The sequence below is a fragment of the Amblyraja radiata genome, chromosome 4 (assembly GCF_010909765.2).
Source record: "Amblyraja radiata isolate CabotCenter1 chromosome 4, sAmbRad1.1.pri, whole genome shotgun sequence".
Taxonomy (NCBI): domain Eukaryota; kingdom Metazoa; phylum Chordata; class Chondrichthyes; order Rajiformes; family Rajidae; genus Amblyraja; species Amblyraja radiata.
Window position 1 is genome coordinate 115,604,547 of NC_045959.1, and position 18,691 is coordinate 115,623,237.

At 48.0% G+C, this 18,691-nt stretch overlaps 1 protein-coding gene across 2 annotated transcripts; it reads right to left on the bottom strand.

Moving 5' to 3' along the window:
• Window positions 1-1,859: 1,859 nt before the first annotated feature.
• On the bottom strand, window positions 1,860-17,355 carry LOC116972510 (cathelicidin-related peptide Pt_CRAMP2-like). 2 transcript variants are annotated; one of them, XM_033020291.1, is made up of 6 exons: window positions 17,199-17,355; window positions 16,312-16,721; window positions 10,264-10,371; window positions 7,216-7,296; window positions 2,738-2,794; window positions 1,860-2,703 (listed from the first exon to the last, which is right to left on the bottom strand). In XM_033020291.1, exons 2-5 carry the CDS (start codon window positions 16,489-16,491, stop codon window positions 2,789-2,791), a joined length of 375 nt encoding a protein of 124 aa, XP_032876182.1. In that variant the 5' UTR covers window positions 16,492-16,721; window positions 17,199-17,355; the 3' UTR covers window positions 1,860-2,703; window positions 2,738-2,788. The 2 variants fall into 2 exon arrangements, with proteins under 2 accessions (XP_032876182.1, XP_032876181.1); XM_033020290.1 differs by having other exon boundaries at window positions 1,860-2,673; window positions 2,706-2,794; window positions 17,199-17,342.
• Between the last annotated feature and the right edge of the window lie 1,336 nt (window positions 17,356-18,691).

An 18,691-nucleotide genomic window follows, 5' to 3' on the forward strand; every position in this document is an offset into this window, starting at 1 on the left:
TGTGGGCAAAAACCAAAGCCCCCGGTGGAAACACACGCAGATCAAGGGGAGAATGTACAAACTCCGTGCAGGCAGCACCCGTAGTCGGGATCGAACCTGGGTCTCTGGCAGTGTAAGGCAGCCACTCTACTGTTGCACCACCGTGCCGACCAGAACCAAGGCTCGTGCTACTCTGAGCTGTAAATATATTCAACAAAAGACACTGTGCTATAGGACCCTTCTTCAGACTGGCACACCAATGCCTCTACTTCCTTGGCGTACTTAGGAAGTTTGGCATACCCCCGACAACCCTCTACAGATGCACCGTAGAAAGCATTTTATCGGGATGCATCCCAGCTTGGTTCGGGAACAGCTCCATCCAAGACCTGCAAGGAATTGTGTTCGCAGCCCAGACCATCACACAAACCAACCTCCCTTCCATTGACTCCCATCTACACCTCACGCTGCCTCGGCAAGGCCAGCAGCATCATCAAGGACCAGTCCCATCCTGGCCACCCCATCTTCTATAGGTACAGATGTGTAAGAAGTTAGGCTCCCATACGGAATATGAGGTGCTGTTCCTTGTGTCTTCAATACCTGCTGGGGTCATAAGGTCATGTGGTAGGAGTGGAATTAGGCCATTCGGCCCATCAAGTCTACTCCGCCATTCAATCATGGCTGATCTATCTCTCCCTCCTAACCCCATTCTCCTGCCTTCTCCCCGTAACCTCTGACACCCGTACTAATCAAGAGCTGGCTTGATATTAAAAGATTAGTTTGTTGAATGGTACTCTTTCAATGTTCATTCAGATTTCCCTGCTACATAAACTCTCTGTAGCATCTTCTGATGTTACAGTAAGACCTGAAGATTATCAAAACTTACGTGGTGGAATGGCAACACTGTGGTAGAGTTGCTGCATTACAGCGCTGGGGTCCTGGGTTCGATCCCGACTACGGGCGCTGTCTGTACGGAGTTTGCACGTTCTCCCCGTGACCAGCGTGGGTTTCCAGTTTCCTCCCACACACCAAAGACGTGCAGGTTTGTAGGTTAATTGGCTTGGTGTAAATGTAAATTGTCCCTGGTGTGTGTAGGATAGTGTTAGCGTGCGGGGATCGCTGGTCGGCGCGGACCCGGTGGGCCAGAAGGATCTGTTTGATAGAAACATAGAAACATAGAAAATAGGTGCAGGAGTAGGCCATTCGGCCCTTCGAGCCTGCACCGCCATTCAATATGATCATGGCTGATCATCCAACTCAGTATCCTGTACCTGCCTTCTCTCCATACCCCCTGATCCCTTTAGCCACAAGGGCCACATCTAACTCCCTCTTAAATATAGCCAATGAACTGGCCTCGACTACCTTCTGCGGCAGAGAATTCCACAGATTCACCACTCTCTGTGTGAAAAAGGTTTTCCTCATCTCGGTCCTAAAAGATTTCTCCTTTATCCTTAAACTGTGACCCCTTGTTCTGGACTTCCCCAACATCGGGAACAATCTTCCTGCATCTAGCCTGTCCAACCCCTTAAGAATTTTGTACGTTTCTACAAGATCCCCCCTCAATCTTCTAAATTCTAGCGAGTACAAACCAAGTCTATCCAGTCTTTCTTCATATGAAAGTCCTGCCATCCCAGGAATCAGACTGGTGAACCTTCTCTGTACTCCCTCTATGGCAAGAATGTCTTTCCCTCAGATTAGGAGACCAAAACTGTACGCAATACTCCAGGTGTGGTCTCACCAAGGTACAACTGCAGTAGAACCTCCCTGCTCCTATACTCAAATCCTTTTGCTATGAAAGGTTTCCACGCTGTATCTCTAAACTAAACTAAACATCACATAAGTACATTGGCAACACTTATGGTGATAGAGCTAAACGTCACATATAACACAGAATCAAATTGACATTTAATAGTGATTACAGCTGGTTATAACAACTGGTTCTGATCGATCGCTCTTCAAAAGGAATCCCGTTTAGCAAGCTCCTTACAAACACACAAAGAGATGTCGGCAGATTAACCTGTGCAGAAATGAACAGCAGGTGTTGGTTTATACATTAGACACAAAAAGCTCAGCGGGTCAGACAGCATCTCTAGAGAAAAGGAATGGGTGATGTTTCGGGTCAAGACCCATCTTCACACTGAGTGACAGGGGAGAGAGGGTCTGGAGATATGGAAGGGTGAGGTGTGAAAACGAGAGATCAAAGGCGACAAAGGTCGAGGAGAATGTAGAACGGATCATGGTTCGCTGAGGGGTAGGTGACCAGGAGGAGTACAATCAGTAATATTGATCAGAAGGACGGTCAAACTAGTAGGAGAACTGGGAAGATGGAGGGGATGGAGAGAGAGGGAAAGCAAGGGTTACTTGAAGTTAGAGAAGTCAATGTTCATACCGCTGGGGTGTAAGCTGCCCAAGCGAAATACGAGGTGCTGTTCCTCCAATTTGCGCTGGGCCTCACTCTGACAGTGGAGGAGGCCCAGGACAGAAAGGTCAGTGTGGGAATGGGAAGGAACTGCAGATGCTGGTTTACACCGAAGATAGACACAAAGTGCCGGAGTAACTCAGCGGGACAGGCAGCATCTCTGGAGAGGAGGAATGGGCGATCCCATTCCTTCTATCCAAGGTGAGTGCGGGAATGGGAAGGGGAGCTAAAGTGTTTAGCAACCGGGAGGCCAGGTAAATCTGGGCGGAAACCCAAGGGTGATATTTTGTATATATATTTTGCAGCTGATGTCCCGTGATTGAGATGATTCGGCTGCCCTTGGAGATGGGCTTCCATCGCAGCGCTTCATTGCATTTTTCGCACATTCTTCATTCAGTTCTGCGAGAGAGAGAAATACAGAAGACAGGTTAGATCTCAGCATCAGGACCACATCGGGAACAAAGTGCTGGAGTAACTCAGGCAGCATCTCTGGAGTAAATGTCTAATGTATAAACCAACACCTTTCAGTTCGCGACCCTTCTTCAGACTGACAGTAGAGGGGGAGGGGACTTGAGGTAGGAAGAGGCCACGACATTGAAACATAAACAATAGGTGCAGGAGTAGGCCATTCGACCCTTCGAGCCAGCACCGCCGTTCAATATGATCATCGCTGATCATCCAAAATCAGTACCCCATTCCTGCTTTTTCCCCCATATCCCTTAGGCCTAAGAGCTAAATCTAACTATCTTGAAAACATCCAGTGAATTGGCCTCCACTGCCTTCTGAATTCCACATTCACAACTCTCTGGGTGAATTTTTTTCCCCTCATGTCAGTCCTAAATAGGACTCTTAAAGAGAGTGGAGTTAGAAGATATGGGGAGAAGGCAGGAACGGGGTACTGATTGTGGTTGATCAGCCATGATCACATTGAATGGCGGTGCTGGCTCGAAGGGCCGAATGGCCTACTCCTGCACCTATTGTCTATTGTCTATTGTCTAAAATGCTGGAGTAACTCAGCGGGACAGGCAACATCTCTTGAGAGAAGAACAGGTGACGTTTCGGGTCAGGAAGATGGGTTCCTGCTATCCCGTTTCTCCAGAGATACTGCTTGACCCACCGACTTACTCCAACACTCTGTGTCTCCGGAGAGTGCAGGTACATGGTTCCATGAAAGTGGCATTGCAGGCGGATAGGTTGGTCATGAAGGCTTTTGGCACGTTGGCCTTCACCAGTCAAGGAACTGAGTATAGATGTTGGGGGTGTAATATGTCAATTATGTGAGATGTTGGGAAGGGGGAGGTACAGCGAGACCTGGGTGTCCTTGTACACCGGTCACTGAATGTTGGTGTGCAGGTACAGCAGGCAGTGAAGAAAGCTAAAGGAATGTTGGCCTTCATAACAAGAGGATTTCAGTATAGGAGTAAGGAGGTTCTTCTGCAGTTGTATAGGGCTCTGGTGAGACCACATCTGGAGTATTGTGTACAGTTTTGATATCCTAATTTGAGGAAGGACATCCTTGTGATTGTGGCAGTGCAGAGTAGGTTCACGAGATTGATCCCTGGGATGGCGGGACTGTCATATGAGGAAAGATTGAAAAGACTTGGCTTGTATTCACTGGAGTTTAGAAGGATGAGGGGGTATCTTATAGAAACATGTCTGATTAGGAACAGTCAACATGGATTTGTGCCTGGAAGGTCATGTTTGACTAATCTTCTTGAATTTTTTGAAGAGGTTACTAGGGAAATTGACGAGGGTAAAGCAGTGGATGTTGTCTATATGGACTTTAGTAAGGCCTTTGACAAGGTTCCTCATGGAAGGTTGGTTAAGAAGGTTCAAATGTTGGGTATAAATGCAGGAGTAGCAAGATGGATTCAACAGTGGCTGAATGGGAGACGCCAGAGGGTAATGGTGGAAGGTACACAAAAATGCTGGAGAAACTCAGCGGGTGCAGCAGCATCTATGGAGCGAAGGAAATAGGCGACGTTTCGGGCCGAAACCCTTCTTCAGACTCATAGGCGGCATTTCGGGCCGAAACCCTTCTTCAGACTCAGGTAATGGTGGATGGCTGTTTGTCGGGTTGGAGGCAGGTGACTAGTGGGGTGCCTCAGGGATCTGTGTTGGGTCCTTTGTTGTTTGTCATGTACATCAATGATCTGGATGAAGGTGTGGTAAATTGGATTAGTAAGTATGCAGATGATACCAAGATAGGGGGTGTTGTGGATAATGAAGAGGATTTCCAAAGTCTACAGAGTGATTTAGGCCATTTGGAAGACTGGGCTGAAAGATGGCAGATGGAGTTTAATGCTGATAAATGTGAGGTGCTACACCTTGGCAGGACAAATCAAAATAGGACGTACATGGTAAACGGTAGGGAATTGAAGAATACAGTTGAACAGAGGGATCTGGGAATAACCGTGCATAGTTCCTTGAAGGTGGAATCTCATATAGATAGGGTGGTAAAGAAAGCTTTTGGTATGCTAGCCTTTATAAATCAGAGCATTGAGTATAGAAGCTGGGATGTAATGTTAAAATTGTACAAGGCATTGGTGAGACCAAATCTGGAGTATGGTGTACAATTTTGGTCGCCCAATTATAGGAAGGATGTCAACAAAATAGAGAGAGTACAGAGGAGATTTACTAGAATGTTGCCTGGGTTTCAACAACTAAGTTACAGAGAAAGGTTGAATAAGTTAGGTCTTTATTCTCTGGAGCGCATAAGGTTAAGGGGGGACTTGATAGAGGTCTTTAAAATGATGAGAGGGATAGACAGAGTTGATGTGGACAAGCTTTTCCCACTGAGAGTAGGGAAGATTCAAACAAGAGGACATGACTTCAGAATTAAGGGACAGAAGTTTAGGGGTAACATGAGGGGGAACTTCTTTACTCAGAGAGTGGTAGCTGTGTGGAATGAGCTTCTAGTGGAAGTGGTGGAGGCAGGTTCGTTGGTATCATTTAAAAATAAATTGGATAGGCATATGGATGAGAAGGGAATGGAGGGTTATGGTATGAGTGCAGGCAGGTGGGACTAAGGGAAAATAATTGTTCGGCACGGACTTGTAGGGCCGAGATGGCCTGTTTCCGTGCTGTAATTGTTATATGGTTATATGGTTATATACAATTATAAAAGGACTGGACAAGCTAGATGCAGGAAACATGTTCCCAATGTTGGGCGAGTCCAGAACCAGGGGCCACAGTCTTAGAATAAAGGGGAGGTCATTTAAGACTGAGGTGAGAAAAAACTTTTTCACCCAGAGAGTTGTGAATTTGTGGAATTCCCTGCCACAGAAGGCAGTGGAGGCCAAGTCACTGGATGGATTTAAGAGAGAGTTAGATAGAGTTCTAGGGGCTAGTGGAATCAAGAGATATGGGGAGAAGGCAGGCACGGGTTATTGATTGGGGACGATCAGCCATGATCATATTGAATGGCGGTGCTGGCTCAAAGGGCCGAATGGCCTCCTCCTGCACCTATTTTCTATGTTTCTATGCCACACCTGGAGTATCGTGCCCAGTTTTGTACATTCTGCTGCAGGAAAGATGTCGTCAAGCTGGAAAGGGCGCGGAGAAGATTTACGAGGATGTTGCCAGGACCCGAGGGCCAGAGCTATCGGGAGAGGTAAAGCTTAAACTTTATTCCTTGCAGCGCAGGAGGCTGAGGGGTGACTTTATGGAGATGTACAAAATTATAAGGCGACTAGATAGATGTTTCAACTAGTGGGATAGTCTAGGACCAGAGGGCACAGCCTCAGAATTAAAGGACGTTCCTTTAGGAACGCGATGAGGAGGAATTTCTTTAGTAAGTAAGTAAGTTTATTGGCCAAGTATTCACATACAAGGAATTTGCCTTGGTGCTCCACCCACAAGTAACAACATGACATACAGCGACAGTTACGAATGACTCAGAAAACACTAAACATTAATAATAATAAAACATTAATGATAAAACACCATTGATCAAGCATGTGAACCAACAAAATACCAGATCAAAGGGAGGCTACAGATTTTTGGCTGTTGAGTAGAGCAACTACTCGTGGATATAAGCTGCTTTTATGTCTGGCTGTGGCAGCTTTGACAGTCCGGAGTCGCCTTCCACAGAGAAGTGATTCAAAGAGTTTGTGGCCAGGGTGAGAGGGGTCAGAGGTGAATCTGCGGAATTCATTGCCACAGAAGGCTGTGGAGGACAAGTCAAGACAAGTAGGACGACAGATGGCACAATGGGCTAAGTGTTCGGCTGGCAACCGGAAGGTAGCCGGTTCGAATCCCGCTTGGAGTGCATACTGTCGTTGTGTCCTTGGGCAAGACACTTCACCCACCTTTGCCTGTGTGTGAATGTGTGTGAATGTGTGTGAGTGATTGGTGGTGGTCGGAGGGGCCGTAGGCACAGATTGGCAGCCACGCTTCCGTCAGTCTGCCCCAGGGCAGCTGTGGCTACAGAAGTAGCTTACCACCACCGAGTGTGACTGAGGAGTGAATGAATAATGCAATGTAAAGCGCCTTGAGTATTAGAAAGGCGCTATATAAATCCCATCCATTATTATTATTAAGTCAATGGATATTTTTAAGGCAGAGATAGATAGATTCTTGATTAGTGCGGGTGTCAGGGGTTATGGGGAGAAGGCAGGAGAATGTGGTTGGGAGGGAGAGATAGATCAGCCATGATTGAATGGCGGAGTAGACTTGATGGGCCGAATGGCCTGATTCTGCTCCTATCACTTATCGACATGAAAGTATGATATAGTCATCACTGGTCAGACCATTCAGCATTATCTCCAGCGATTTGTGGACCCAAGCGGCCAATGTGGGAAAAGGAAAATAATTCTTACCGATGTACAGCTGATGACCGTTCTTGCTGGTTTCGTGACGTGGAATCGAATCGTAATCAGTGCGTTACAGGTCAGCGTGGTCTGTGGGGACATTGCAAAATCTCAATGAAATCAATGGTTTAGTTTAGTTTAGTTTAGTTTAGTGAAACAGCGTGAAAACAGGCCCTTCGGCCCATCGAGTCCGCTCTGACCAGCGATCCCCGCACACTAACACTATCCTACACACACATGGGGCACTTTTTACATTTACATTACGGTTCTCTGGATACCTTCAAGAGAGAGATAGATAGGGCTCTTAGAGATAGACAATAGACAATAGACAATAGGTGCAGGAGTAGGCCATTCGGCCCTTCGAGCCAGCACCGCCATTCAATGTGATCATGGCTGATCATCCCCAATCAGTACCCCGTTCCTGCCTTCTCCCCATATCCCCTGACTCCGCTATTTTTAAGAGCCCTATCTAGCTCTCTCTTGAAAGCATCCAAAGAACCTGCCTCCACCTGAGGCAGAAAATTCCACAGACAGGGGACAGTGACAGTTACGAGTGAAACATATAAGATTTTGAGACTTATAAGATTATTAAGGGTTTGGACACGCTAGAGGCAGGAAACATGTTCCTGATGTTGGGGGAGTCCAGAACCAGGGGCCACAGTTTAAGAATAAGGGGTAAGCCATTTAGAACGGAGACGAGGAAACACTTTTTCTCACAGAGAGTTGTGAGTCTGTGGAATTCTCTGCCTCAGAGAGCGGTGGAGGCCGGTCAGGAGATATGGGGAGAAGGCAGGAACGGGGTACTGATTGGGGATGATCAGCCATGATCACATTTAATGGCGGCGCTGGCTCGAAGGGCCGAATGGCCTACTCCTGCATCTATTGTCTATTGTCTATTGACTCAGAAAACACTAAACATTAATAATAATAAGACATTAATGATAAAACACCATTGATCAAGCATGTGAACCAACAAAATACCAGATCAAAGGGAGGCTACAGATTTTTGGCTGTTGAGTAGAGCAACTACTCGTGGATAAAAACTGATGTGTACAAGATCATGAGTCTTTTACCCAGAGTAGGTGAATCGAGGACCAGCGGACATGGGTTTAAGGTGAAGGGGTTAATAATAATAATAATGGATGGGATTTATATAGCGCCTTTCTAATACTCAAGGCGCTTTACATCGCATTATTCATTCACTCCTCAGTCACACTCGGTGGTGGTAAGCTACTTCTGTAGCCACAGCTGCCCTGGGGCAGACTGACGGAAGCGTGGCTGCCAATCTGCGCCTACGGCCCCTCCGACCACCACCAATCACTCACACACATTCACACACATTCACACACAGGCAAAGGTGGGTGAAGTGTCTTGTCCAAGGACACAACGACAGTATGCACTCCAAGCGGGATTCGAACCGGCTACCTTCCGGTTGCCAGCCGAACACTTAGCCCATTGTGCCATCTGTCGTCCCGGGTTAAAGATTTAATAGGAATCCGAGGGATGACATTTTCACACAGTGGATGTACGGAACAAGCTGCCAGAGGAGGTAGTCGAGGCTGGGACTACCCCAACGTTTAAGAAACAGTTGGACAGATACATGGATAGGATAGGATTGGAGGGATATTGACCCAACGCAGGCAGGTGGGACTAGTTGGGACATTGTTGGCCGGTGTGGGCGAGTTGGGCCGAAGGGCCTGTTTCCACGCTGTATCACTCTATGCCTCTATGTGAGAGGGGCAAACTTTACAGGAGATGTGCGGGGTAGGTTTTTGTACACAGAGGGTGGTGGGTGCCTGGGACGCGCTGCCAGGGGTGGTGGTGGAGGCAGATACCATAGTGGCATCTAAGAGCCTTCTAGGTGGGCACAATGGATATGCAAGGAAGGGAGGGATACGGATCACGTGTAGGCAGAAGAGATTGGATTAACTTGGCATCTAATGTACGACACGGACATTGTGGGCCGAAGGGCCTGTTGCAGTGCCCTTCTATGTTCTATGTAATATTGTCACTAAAACAAGTTTGACAGACCCTGACTGCGGGCGCTGTCAGTACGGAGTTTGTACCTTCTCCCCGTGACCCACGTGGGTTTTCCCCGGGTGCCCCGGTTTCCTCCCAATGTTCCCGATGTTGGGGGAGTCCAGAACCAGGGGCCACAGTTTAAGAATAAGGAGTAAGCCATTTAGAACGGAGACGAGGAAACACTTTTTCTCACAGAGAGTTGTGAGTCTGTGGGAATTCTCTGCCTCAGAGGGCGGTGGAGGCAGGTTCTCTGGATACTTTCAAGAGAGAGCTAGATAGAGCTCTTAAAAATAGTGGAGTCAGGGGATATGGGGAGAAGGCAGGAACGGGGTACTGATTGGAGATGATCAGCCATGATCACATTGAATGGCGGTGCTGGCTCGAAGGGCTGAATGGCCTACTCCTGCGCCTATTGTCTCTTGTCTATTGTCTCCCACACTCCAAAGACGTGCAGGTTTGCAGGTTATTTGGCTTCTATAAAATTATTATTATTATTTTATTTATTTATTTATTTTTTGTTAGAATCAATTGTACAAAAAGAAAATGATCGACATATAACAGTCATACAATTTTTGTACTGCTTCAGTTTTAACATTTTATGAACTAATAACTAGATCGGAAAAAAAAGGGAAAGAAAGGAGAAAAGAAAAAGAAAATAATTATTTTTCCAGAAAAACAAGAAAAAGAAAAAAGAAAAACCCCAGAACTAACGAAGAAGTGAAAAAAGCGGAGATGTATCCCACTACCCTTCCCTACGCCCGCCCACCCGACCCTAGCATCGGTTTTGAGTTTGTGTTCAACCATTATCTTGTTGAAGAAATTCAATAAAAGGAGACCATCTTTTGGAAAATTTGGCTTCTCAAAGGTTCAAAGGTTCTTTAATTCTATAAATTGTCCCCAGAGCGTAGGATAGAACCAGCGTACGGGGTGATCCGCTGGTCGGTGCGGACTCGGTGGGCCGAACTGTACCTCTAAAAAATAAAAATAGAACGGGAAAACGAAGAGAGCATAAATATACTTTCGTCAAATACTTGCCCCGTTGTTCATGAATTCACACTGTTCCATTATGTCCTCCATCCCCCGAGTACAGGCCGTCTCCTTCAGGGTAAATCCTATCTCATATTCTTTGCCATGTGTTACTAACTGTAGAAATTTAAAAAAAAGTTGAAATAAGAACGTCATCGCCAGTCTCCTGTGGTACTGCCCAGAGTGAGGCCCAGCGCAAATTGGAGGAACAGCACCTCATTGAAACATAGAAACATAGAAACATAGGTGCTGGTGTCGGCCATTCGGACCTTCGAGCCTGCACCGCCATTCAATATGATCATGGCTGATCATCTAAAATCAGTTCCCCGTTCCTGCCTTCCCCCCACATTCTGATAGCCCCAAAAGCTAGATCTAACTCTCTTGATAGTTTGTATATTTCGCTTGGGCAGCTTACACCCCAGCGGTATGAATATTGACTTCTCAAACTTAGACAATAGACAATAGGCAATTCAATAGACAACAGACAATAGACAATAGACAATTCAATAGACAATAGACAATAGACAACTTCAAGTAACCCTTGCTTTCCCTCTCTCTCCATTCCTGCCTCTTCCCATTTCTCCGACTTCTCTGACTATCCTCCTGATTATATTTTATGTCTGTTTGTTTTTTTGTCATCCTCTCCTTGCTGTCAATGGTCAATTCCACATTTTCCTTCATCTCCGCCTCCTTTGATGTCTCATTCTCACACCTCACACTTCCTTATCTCTGTATCTACCCCTCCCCTTCCCCCCTCAGTCTGAAGAGACTCGACCCGAAACGTCACCCCTTCCTTCTGTCCATAGATGCTGCCTGTCCCGCTGAGTTGCTCCAGTATTTCGTGTCTATCTACGAATAACAGTTTTGGTTTAGTTTAGAGATACGACACGGAAGCAGGCACTTCGGCCCACCGAGACTGCGCTGACCAGCGACCCCCCCCCCCCCCCCGCAAATTACTACCGTCGTACACACACTAGGGACAATTTACAGGCCTCTACTCCGGCCTACTGTCCAGGCCGACCACCAACACTAGTTCTACATTATCCCACATGGTCACAGGGATAAACTCATGCAAACTCCACACCGACAGCACCCGAGGTCAGGATCGAACCCGCATTATGTTGAAAGCCGACATTGCGGGCTGAAGGGGCATGTTCCGATGCTGCCCTCATCTACAGTATGTTCTATGTTCTATGTATATATGAGTGCTTTTTCACACAGTGGGTGTATGGGACGAGCTACCGGAGGAGGTAGCTGAGGCTGGGACTATCGCAATGTTTAAGAAACATTTAGACAGGTGCATGGATAGGACAGGTTTGGAGGGATATGGGCCAAACGCAAGCAGGTGGGATGAGTGTAGATGGGGCAAGTTGGTTGGTGTGGGCAAGTTGGCCTCTTTCAACGCAGGAAGACTCTATGACGCCAAGACTATAACTAATGGCACTGTGACTCTATGACTATGTTTATGACTCAGTTCTCATTAACCAACCTGATCTCCCGGTGGCTCAGCACTTCAAATCCCCCTCCCATTCCGAATCCGACCTCTCTGTCCTGGGCTCCTCCATGGCCAGAGTAAGTTCCACTGCACCTCATATTTCGCTTGGGCAGTTTACACTCCAGCGGTATGAACAATGACTTCTCCAATTTCAGGTAGTCCTTGCTTTCTCCCTCTTTCACCCTCCCCTTCCCAGCTCTCCCACAGCCCACTGTCTCCGCCTCATCTTTTCTTCTTCCCCCCCCCCCCACATCAGTCTGAAGAAGGGTCTCGACCAGAAACGTCACCTATCCCTTTACTCCATAGATGCTGCCTCACCCGCTGAGTTTCTCCAGCATTTTTGTCTACCTTCCATTTTTCCAGCATCTGCAATTCTTTCTTAAAGACTATGACTATGACTAAAAGACAATAGACAATAGGTGCAGGAGTAGGCCATTCGGCCCTTCGAGCCAGCACCGCCATTCAATGTGATCATGGCTGATCATCCCCAATCAGTACCCCGTTCCTGCCTTCACCCCATATCCCCTGACCCCGCTATTTTTAAGAGCCCTATCTAGCTCTCTCTTGAAAGTATCCAGAGAACCGCAGGCAGAGAATTCCACAGACTCACAACTCTGAGAATTCCACAAACTCACAACACTTTGGACACGCTAGAGGCTGGAAACATGTTCCCAATGTTGGGGGAGTCCAGAACCAGGGGCCACAGTTTAAGAATAAGGGGTAAGCCATTTAGAACGGAGATGAGGAAACACTTTTTCACACAGAGAGTTATGAGTCTGTGGAATTCTCTGCCTCAGAAAGATGCTGCCGTTGCAGCTTCCTGGGCAAGGGCCCGCTGCGACAGGGTTGCTACCAACAGACCAAGCGTCCGCTGGCCGGTTTCAACATAGAACATAGAACTGTATGAAGAGGATGCTATGAGAATGCAGGGTGACTTGGACAGGTTGGGGGAGTGGGCAGATGCATGGCAGATGAAGTTTGATGTGGATAAATGTGAGGTGATCCACTTTGGTAGCAAAAACAGGAAGGCAGATTACTATCTAAATGGTGTCAAGTTGCGAAAAGGGGAAGTACAACGGGATCTGGGGGTCCTTGATCATCAGTCTATGAAATTAAGCATGCAGGTACAGCAGGCAGTGAAGAAAGCGAATGGCGTGTTGGCCTTCATAACAAGAGGAGTTGAGTATAGGAGCAAAGAGGTCCTTCTGCAGTTGTACAGGGTCCTAGTGAGACCACACCTGGAATATTGTGTGCAGTTTTGGTCAGTTTTGATCAGCCATCATCATATTGAATGGCGGTGCTGGCTTCAAGGGCCGAATGGCCTACTCCTGCACCTATTGTCTATTGTCTACTGTCTAAATCCATCCCTGCTGGGTTGTAAGACGTCCAAGCGAAATACGAGGTTTTATCAAACATAAGGTTTTACACCACATGCTACCAATCCCAGCTGCGGAGACATTGGTATAGGTGTCTTGTAATAGAGGCCACTGATTTTTTTAATTCTTGAACTTAAACCATGTACTGTCCATTTGTGTGCCATTTATTGTCTTTTGTATGTCATTTATTCTATGTAATGTCTAGTCTTTTCTCTGGACCTTGAGTCTGTAATAAAAGTAAGTAAGTTTCACACAGAGAGTTGTGAATCTGTGGAATTCTCGGCCACAGAAGGCGGTGGAGACCAATTCTCTGGATGCTTTCAAGAGAGAGTTATGGGCCTGTCCCACTTACGCGACTTTTTCGGCGACTGCCGGCCCCCGTCATAGGTCGTTGTAGATCGGCGAAAATGGCCCGGGCGCCAAAGTCCGGCGCCCCGTCCAACTCATGAACCGATGATAGGCCATGAGAAGGATAGGGCGGTGGTGGTGTCGGCGTAAGCGAAGGTCTGAAGGTCGGACAGCTAGGCCGGGCTGCCGACCGACGGGGCCACGGGCGAGGCGCTGCTGCTGCTGCTGCTGCACTCCATGGGCTGCACTACGTCGGGACGGGTGAGGCGGGGCTGGATGTGGCGCTCTGACCCGACAGTCCCCTCGACCCGAGTAGTAGCGGTCAAATACGGGACGAGGGCGGTCCCGTACGGGACAAACCAATTTAGCCCAAAATACGGGATGTCCCGGCTAATACGGGACAGTTGGCAACCCTAGTCCCAGTGGACATTGGAGGAACATAACAACATGGAAAAATAGGTGCAGGAGTAGTCCGTTCGGCCCTTCTAGCCAGCACCGCCATTCAATATGATGATGGCTGATCATCGAAAATCAGTACTCCGTTCCTGCTTTTTCCCCATACCCCTTGATTCCATTCGCGCTAAGTGCTAAATCTAATGGGCCTGTCCCACTTACGCGACTTTTTCGGCGACTTGCCGGCACCCGTCATAGGTCGTTGCAGGTCGCCGAAAATGTTCAACGTGTTGAAAATCCAGCGGCGACCAGAACAAGATACGACTCATTGGGCGATTACTCACGACCATACAGGCTTCACCCCGCGACATGTCGCCTGTACGGTCGTGAGTCGTCTCCTTAGTCGCCCAAAGAGTCGTAGCGTCTTTCTGGTCGCCGCTGGATTTTCAACATGTTGAACATTTTCGGCGATCTACAACGACCTATGACGGGTGCCGGCAGTCGCCGAAAAAGTCGCGTAAGTGGGACAGGCCCATAACTCTCTCTTGAAAGCATCCAGAGAATTGGACTCCACCGCCTTCTGTGGCCGAGAATTCCACAGATTCACAACTCTCTGGGTGAAACTTACTTACTTTTATTACAGACTCAAGGTCCAGAGAAAAGACTAGACATTACATAGAATAAATGACATACAAAAGACAATAAATGGCACACAAATGGTTTAAGATCAAGAATTTAAAAAATCAGTGGCCTCTATTACAAGACACCTATACCAATGTCTCCACAGCTGGGATTGGTAGCATGTGGTGTAAAACCTTATGTTTGATAAAACCTCGTATTTCGCTTGGACGTCTTACAACCCAGCAGGGATGGATTTAGACAATAGACAATAGACAATAGGTGCAGGAGTAGGCCATTCGGCCCTTGGAGCCAGCACCGCCATTCAATGTGATCATGGCTGATCATCCCCAATCAGTATCCCGTTCCTGCCTTCTCCCCATACCCCCTGACTCTGCTATTTTTAAGAGCCCTATCTAGCTCTCTCTTGAAAGTGTCCAGAGAACTGGCCTCCACCACCCTCTGAGGCAGAGAATAACACAGACTCACAACTCTCTGTGTGAAAAAGTGTTTCCTCATCTCCATTCTAAATGGCTTACCCCTAATTCTTAAACTGTGGCCCCTGGTTCTGGACTCCCCCAACATCGGGAACATGTTTCCTGCCTCTAGCGTGTCCAAACCCTTAATAATCTTATATGTTTCAATAAGATCCCGTCTCATCCTTCTAAACTCCAGAGTGTACAAGCCCAGCTGCTCCATTCTCTCAGCATATGACAGTCCCGCCACTCACAACTCTGCGACTTGATTCCCAACCTTTTTTGCCCCGTTTACCCCTGGCATCTTTAATAGCACATATAACAATGTTATCTCACTTATTTATGAACAACTAACGATGAACAGATATACCAGAACCAAACACAGTCAGTCAATGAGAAAAAATATGTACAAATCCAGAATCAACAAATCTACCCCCTGGGTAGGCAAAATGTTTCCCCTGTGGGGTAAATTTAAGCCAGGCTGGGAACCCTTGTCCTACACAATGCCCTCGAGTCCTTGGCAACAAGGGGAGGCCATTTAAGACTGAGGTGAGAAAAAACTTTTTCACGCAGAGAGTTGTGAATTTGTGGAATGCCCTGCCACAGAGGGCAGTGGAGGCCAAATCACTGGATGGATTTAAGAGAGAGTTAGATAGAGCTCTAGGGGCTAGTGGAGTCAAGGGATATGGGGAGAAGGCAGGCACGGGTTATTGATTGGGGACAATTAGCCATGATCACAATGAATGCTGAGAGAATGGAGCAGCTGGGCTTGTATACTCTGGAGTTTAGAACGATGAGAGGGAATCTCATTGAAACATATAAGATTGTGAAGGGTTTGGACACACTAGAGGCTGGAAACATGTTCCCAATGTTGGGGGAGTCCAGAACCAGGACCATAAGAATAAGGAGTAAGCCATTTAGAACGGAGACGAGGAAACACTTTTTCTCATAGAGAGTGGTGAGGCTGTGGAATTCTCTGCCTCAGAGGGCGGTGGAGGCCGGTTCTCTGGATGCTTTTAAGAGAGAGCTAGATAGGGCTCTTAAATATAGTGGAGTCAGGGGATATGGGGAGAAGGCAGGAACGGGGTACTGATTGGGGATGATCAGCCACGATCACATTGAATGGCGGTGCTGGCTCGAAGGGCCGAATGGCCTCCTTCTGCACCTATTGTCTATGTTTCTATGTTTCTATGAATCCAATCGCACCACCAGGCAACAAGTCCTGCCCTCCCCAACCTCTCCCTGCGGCCTCAACGGCGCCCCCTGGCTGCGGGGATGTCCTGCGTGAGTCATGTTTCACACACACACACACACACACACACGCGGGGCACGGCTATCAGTGTCTCCGTACCTTGATGGCGATGCAGTACGTTCTCAGGAGCTTGTAGAGGTTGTCCTGTCCGGAGCCCGCATTGTACTTGTAGATGGCGGCCTGCAGGGCGTCCTTGGCTGTTGGCGTGCGTTGGACCGGGCTCCCGCTCACACCGACCACTGCGGCAGCGCACAGGAGGTAGGCCGACCACAACCTCATCTTGCAAAAACCTCTCCTGTCCAAATCCCCGGTGAAGAATGCTGCGACACTCCAGGCCGGCGAGTCCTTCCACTAAGTTACCTATTGGCAGCCGTTTGTTAATTATTATCCCCGACCTTGAATCTTCCCTTTGGACAGCGAGGGTGGCCAAATGATTCTCTCTCCGCATCGGTGTTTACTTCAGTCCTGCACGGCTGACCGCCCAAACAAAATCCAGCCGGCATTTGTCCCTGACAAACAACCAGAGATGCCAAATTAAACGTGGTTTACAATTTTACAATGAAAGTAAGCATGCAGGTACAGCAGGCAGTGAAGAATGCTAATGGCATGTTGACCTTTATAACAAGAGATAAGAATCGAATATAGGAGCAAAGAGGTCCTTCTGCAGTTGTACAGGACCCTAGTGAGACCACACCTGGAGTATTGCGTGCAGGTTTGGTCCCCTAATTTGAGGAAGGACACTCTTGCTATTGAGGGAGTGCAGCGTAGGTTTACAAGGTTAATTCCCGGGATGGCGGGACTGTCATATGGATGGGGGGGGGGGGAGGGGGAGGGGAAGGGTGAGGGTGAGGGGGAGGGGGATGGGCAAGGAGAGGAGGGGAGGGGGAGGGGGAGGTGGAGGGGGAGGGGGAGGGGGAGGGGGAGGGGGAGGTGGAGGGGGAGGGGGAGGGGGAGGGGGGGGGGGGGGAGGGGGTGTTAGAGCTTACCTAAAATTGGAGAATTCAATGTTCATGGTTCATTGTTGAGGTTAGTTTTCGGTTTAGTTGGGGTTTGTGGTGTTCAAGATCCTGATGGCTGTTGGGAAGATGCTGTTGATGAACCTGGACGTTACAGTGTTCAGGCTCCTGTACCTTCTTCCCGATGGCAGGGGTGAAATGAGAGCGTAACCAGGATGGTGTGGGTCTCTGATGATGCTGGCTGCCTTTTTGAGGCAGCGACACCTGTAGATCCCTTCGATGGTGGGGAGGTCAGTACCCGTGATGGACCGGGCAGTGTTCACCCCTCTCTGTAATCTCCTTAATTGCTGGGTGTTCGAGTTATCTAGGCCATGATGCAACCAGTCAGTGTACGCTCTCGTTTATACCTGTAGAGGTTCAATAGAGTATTACTCAGCAAACTAAATCTCCTGAATAGTCAGAGAGTGATACAGTGTGGAAACAGGCCCTTCGGCCCAACGTGCCCACACCGGACAACAATGTCCCAGCTACACTAGTCCCACCTGCCTGCGTTTGGCCCATATCCCTCCAAACCTGTCCTATCCATGTACCTGTCTAATTGTTTCTTAAATGTTGCGTTAGTCCCAGCCTCAACTACCTCCTCTGGCAGCTTGTTCCACACATCCACCACCCTTTGTGTGAAAAGGTTACCCATCGGATTCCTATTAAATCTTTTCCCCTTCACCTTGAACTTATGTCCTCTGATCCTCGATTCCCCTACTCTGGGCAAGAGACTCTGTGCATCTACCCGATCTATTCCTCTCATGACTTTATACACCTCTATCAGATCACCCCTCATCCTCCTGCGCTCCATGGAATAGAGACCCAGCCTACTCAACCTCTCCCTATAGCTCACACCCTCTAGTTCGGGCAACATCCTCGTAAATCTTCTCTGATCCCTTTCAAGTTTGACAATATCTTTCCTATAACATGGTGCCCAGAACTGAACACAATACTCTAAATGCGGTCTCACCGACGTCTTATACAACTGCAACATGACCTCCCAACTTCTATACTCAATACTCTGATTGATGAAGACCAAAGTGTCAAAAGCCTTTTTGACCACCTTATCTACCTGCGACTCAACCTTCAAGGAACCATGCACCTGTACTCCTAGATCCCTCTACTCTACAACACTACCCAGAGGCCTACCATTCACTGTGTAGGTCCTGCCCTTGTTCGATGTCCCAAAATGCAACACCTCACACTTCTCTGTATTAAATTCCATCAACCATTCCTCCGCTCACCTGGCCAATCGATCCAGATCCTGCTGCAATCATTCACAACCATCTTCACTATCTGTAAAACCACCCACTTTAGTATCATCAGCAAACTTGCTAATCTTGCCCCGTATGTTCTCATCCAAATCATTGATATTGATCTCAGAGAAGATCTCGGAGACAGACGGCACCCGTCGTGGGGATCGAACCCGGGTCTCTGTCGCTGCAAGCGCTGTGAGGCAGCAGCTCTACCCGCTGCGCCAC

What these genes read in the sequence shown, in the direction of transcription:
- LOC116972510 (XM_033020291.1), bottom strand. Translation starts at nt 16,491, where the DNA reads ATGAGGTTGTGGTCGGCCTACCTCCTGTGCGCTGCCGCAGTGGTCGGT. An exon ending in CGTACTGCATCGCCATCAAG is followed by an intron (nt 10,372 to 16,311) that starts GTACGGAGACAC and finishes AAATTTCTACAG; the next exon opens with TTAGTAACACATGGCAAAGA. An exon ending in GTGAATTCATGAACAACGGG is followed by an intron (nt 7,297 to 10,263) that starts GCAAGTATTTGA and finishes ATGTCCCCACAG; the next exon opens with ACCACGCTGACCTGTAACGC.